The following is a 3,261-nucleotide window of genomic DNA, read 5'->3' on the forward strand; positions in this document are numbered from 1 at the left end:
GGTCCCTGTGCTTTGCTTGAGCTTAGCTTGAGCTTAGCTTGTTCTAAGTAGGTGCTTTAGACCTCTGAGCCATCTCAGCAGCCCTCTACTAGGGTTTCTTGCAGACTGGTCCTCCCCCGCCCCCAAAGCTCTTTTCCATGTGATTGGCTAATTCTCTTATCTTTTACATCTTGGTTGAGAAGGTCCCTCCTTCCTGTAGAATATGGGGCAGGGGACCCTTCTCAGGAGCACCCTAGTGCTCTCCATGAATTGAAATACAGGGATGGAATAAAGGACGTTCCAGAGGCGCGCAGTACCAAGCAGGCCTGCGTGTAGCTGCGATCCTGGTGGGACCTCCTTGGGTACAATGGGGTGCCCACCACGGAAGCAAGCACCTCTTCCAGGCTCTGTGTGGCTACTTGAGTATCCCTCCCCAGACCACGCCCTGGGTGCGCACACCCATCCCGGCGTGGCTCCGTCCCCGTGATAACTGGCCCTGTTAGTGCGCGTCCATGTGTGCTCGAAAGCCACATAAGACCTGAAAAATGTGTGTCCCGGGTGGCCACGGTTCCTGTCTGATGGCCTGTGTTCAAGAGAAAGCCTCTTAGCCCCAGTTCTAGGCTCTGGGCCTCCGGGGAGGCCTGCCTCACCCAGGCGCCTGTCCAGCTTGCCCTCCCCGCCCCGCGGGCTGTCAGTACCAGATGGGGGCTGTAGCTGGCCGGCTTGCCCGGGCTGGGCAGCATGGGGGCCGCGCTGCAGGGGTTGATGCGTTTCTCTTTCTGGCGTCGGTTGCAGAACCAGACTCGGATCACTTCCTTCTCCATGTGCAGCTGCTCGGCAATCAGCAGGATCTCCTCTGAGGTAGGCTTCTGGTTCTGGGGACGGAGGGCCGCTTAATTCCAGCCCTTCCTTGCGCCGTCCCTCTGGTCCCCCCCGGAGGGTGAGATCTCACCGCTAGAAAACTCTTCTCTAAGGCGAAGCGGACATTCGTCTCGATGCTGGTCCTCTTCTTGCGTCTCCGGCCGGGCAGCCCGTCAAAACCCAGGCTGGGGCTGCTCAGCTGGTTGGGGCTGGGCAGGCTTGAGTCCACAGACATAGTCTCTGCGCCAGGGAGAAGGCATGGGCTTCAGGAGCCACCTCCCCGCCACCTCCCACCCATGCCCTGCCCTCCGGGACCGGGAGGCCGGCCCAGCCTCACCTGCATCATTGAGCCACTTCTCCAGGAGGGGCTTTAGTTTGCACATGTTCTTGAAGCTCAGGTTGAGGGCTTCAAAGCGGGAAATGGTCGTCTGGCTGAAGTCATTGCCATAAAGCTTGCCCATGGCCAGGCCCACGTCACCCTGGGCCGGTGGGGCGGAAATGGGGCCGAGGTCAGGGGAGCGCCCCCTGGCACTTGGCTATCCTGCCAACCCACAGGCCACACAGCCCCTCACACTGCCCACTTCCCCGGCCGGCAAGTGGTCCCAGACCTGCGTGAAGCCCAGCTTGATGCGGCGCTGCTTGAAGGTCCGGGCAAACTGCTCCAGTTCCTCCAGATCACTGGGCTCCTCGGGGTGGGATGGCGGCTCCAAGCATTTAGGGGGCTGCGGGTGTGAGAAGTGCGGGTCGGGCAGCGCGGGGCGGGTCACAGCCTGGAGGGGCGGGGGGGCGGGCAGGATGCAGGATGGGGGAGCAGGGTGATGCTCAGCCGTGGCTGTGTGGCCCCCACTCCCTCCTACAATCAAGCCTCTGCCCACAGGCTCCCCTCCACCTGCCCAAGAAGGCCTCTCCACAGCTGCTGTGGATCTGTTAAGAGGTTTGACTGCTGCCCCACAAGGGGCAATGCCTGGGACTCTCTGCACTGCCCCTTCGGGCTTGCAAACTGCAGAAGGAGAACCTGGCTTCTTTGGCAAGGTCTCTGTCTCTGGAGCTGAGGGGAGAGGTTTCATTTTCTTCTGCACCAATCATGAAATAAGGACTGGTTCTGCCACTGGACTGCGGGGTAGTTTGCGGTAAGCTTGTTCACTTCCCTGGGCCCTGCTTTTCCCTTCTGTTGTTCTGTCTGCTTATTGGGGTATTGGGAGAAGCAGGTTTGAAATAAGTGAGTTGCCCAAACCCACAGAATGTGCAACACCAAAAGCGAACTCTTCAACCAATGAACTGTGAGAATAAGGACACAGTGGTGTAGGGTCGTGCACTCTAGTACATGGCGCACTCTGATTGACAATGTTGATAATGCGGACGGCAGTGTATGGTTTGGGGGGCGGAATGTATACGTAATCTCGGTCTTCCATTTAGTTTTTTGTTTTTTTGTTTTGGTGGACCCGGGGATTGAACTCAGGCCTTTGCACTTGCCAGGGAAGCACTTATTCCACTGAGCCATCTCCCTGGCCCCCTTCCATTTAGTTTTGCTGTGAGTCTCAAATTGCTCTAAAAAATAGATCTTAAAAAAAAATAATAATTATATAGGAGGCTGGGGAGACAGCTCAGCAGTCTAAGCACCTGCCTGGCAAGCGTAAGAACCCAGATTTGATCCCTGGTACGGCATGCCATGCTGGCCTCAGAACCCCCAATGGGACATGCTGACCATTGAGACTGGGCGTGGTGGTGCACCCCTGTAATCCCAGCACTGGGGAGGATGAGACAGGAGGATCACTATGGGTCTGAACTGCATAGCGAGACACTGTATCAAATAAATAAAGAAATATATTTTTTTAATGTTACATAGCACACAAAGTAAAAGTATTTAAAAATGGACAGGGGCTGGAGAGATAGCTCAATAGAATAAGTGCTTGCCTGGCAAGCACAAGGTCCCGAATTCAATCCCTGGTGCCACCAAAAAAGAAAAAGGACAGAGAAGACAATTAAAGCCACTGAGAACAGAGCAACAGCTCTGTCCCTAAGGCTTTGTTGCCCTGAACATAAAAGAGCCGAGGCAGGTGGCGGGAGCAGTGAGGTTTGTCACCCAGGTCCTCAATGAATCCAACCCCTGAGGTCCCAGAGGCTTTGTGGACATCGGAAGTTTTTCAGATTTGAGGAAGATAGAGCACAAATTATAAATAGTGTGATGCCCAAATCAGGGTCAGGGGTCACCTTATAATCAGACACATTAGTAGTTCCGCAGCAGCAGGCATATCACACCAAGGGGGCTAAGGAAATGTCACACTCTGCTTCCCATCAGGCAGGGCAGCTTTTAGTGCCAATGTGATAAGAATACATTGACTTTCGAAGCATTTTGAATTTAGCACTGCAGCCAAGACCTGGATTGGTTTCTGAAGTGCTCAGTGTTTCTGAAATAGCTCA

General features: G+C 55.1%; 1 protein-coding gene across 4 annotated transcripts in view; it reads right to left on the minus strand.

Annotated features, from left to right (window-relative positions):
* Positions 1-3,261, minus strand: part of Pou2f2 (POU class 2 homeobox 2) — a 33,179-nt gene that overhangs the window by 5,598 nt on the left and 24,320 nt on the right. For 2 of the 4 annotated variants that reach the window (XM_004644361.2, XM_004644357.2), the window contains exons 8-11: positions 1,449-1,562; positions 1,178-1,319; positions 932-1,080; positions 678-854 (exon numbers count right to left, since the gene is read on the minus strand). In XM_004644361.2, coding sequence (XP_004644418.1) covers positions 678-854; positions 932-1,080; positions 1,178-1,319; positions 1,449-1,562 — 582 coding nt within the window. Of the gene's footprint in view, positions 1-677; positions 855-931; positions 1,081-1,177; positions 1,320-1,448; positions 1,611-3,261 lie in introns of all 4 variants that reach the window. The other 2 variants (XM_004644360.2, XM_023704494.1) reach the window with 1 other exon arrangement.

This window comes from Octodon degus, unplaced genomic scaffold, assembly GCF_000260255.1.
Source record: "Octodon degus isolate 3935 unplaced genomic scaffold, OctDeg1.0 scaffold00197, whole genome shotgun sequence".
NCBI classification, from domain to species: domain Eukaryota; kingdom Metazoa; phylum Chordata; class Mammalia; order Rodentia; family Octodontidae; genus Octodon; species Octodon degus.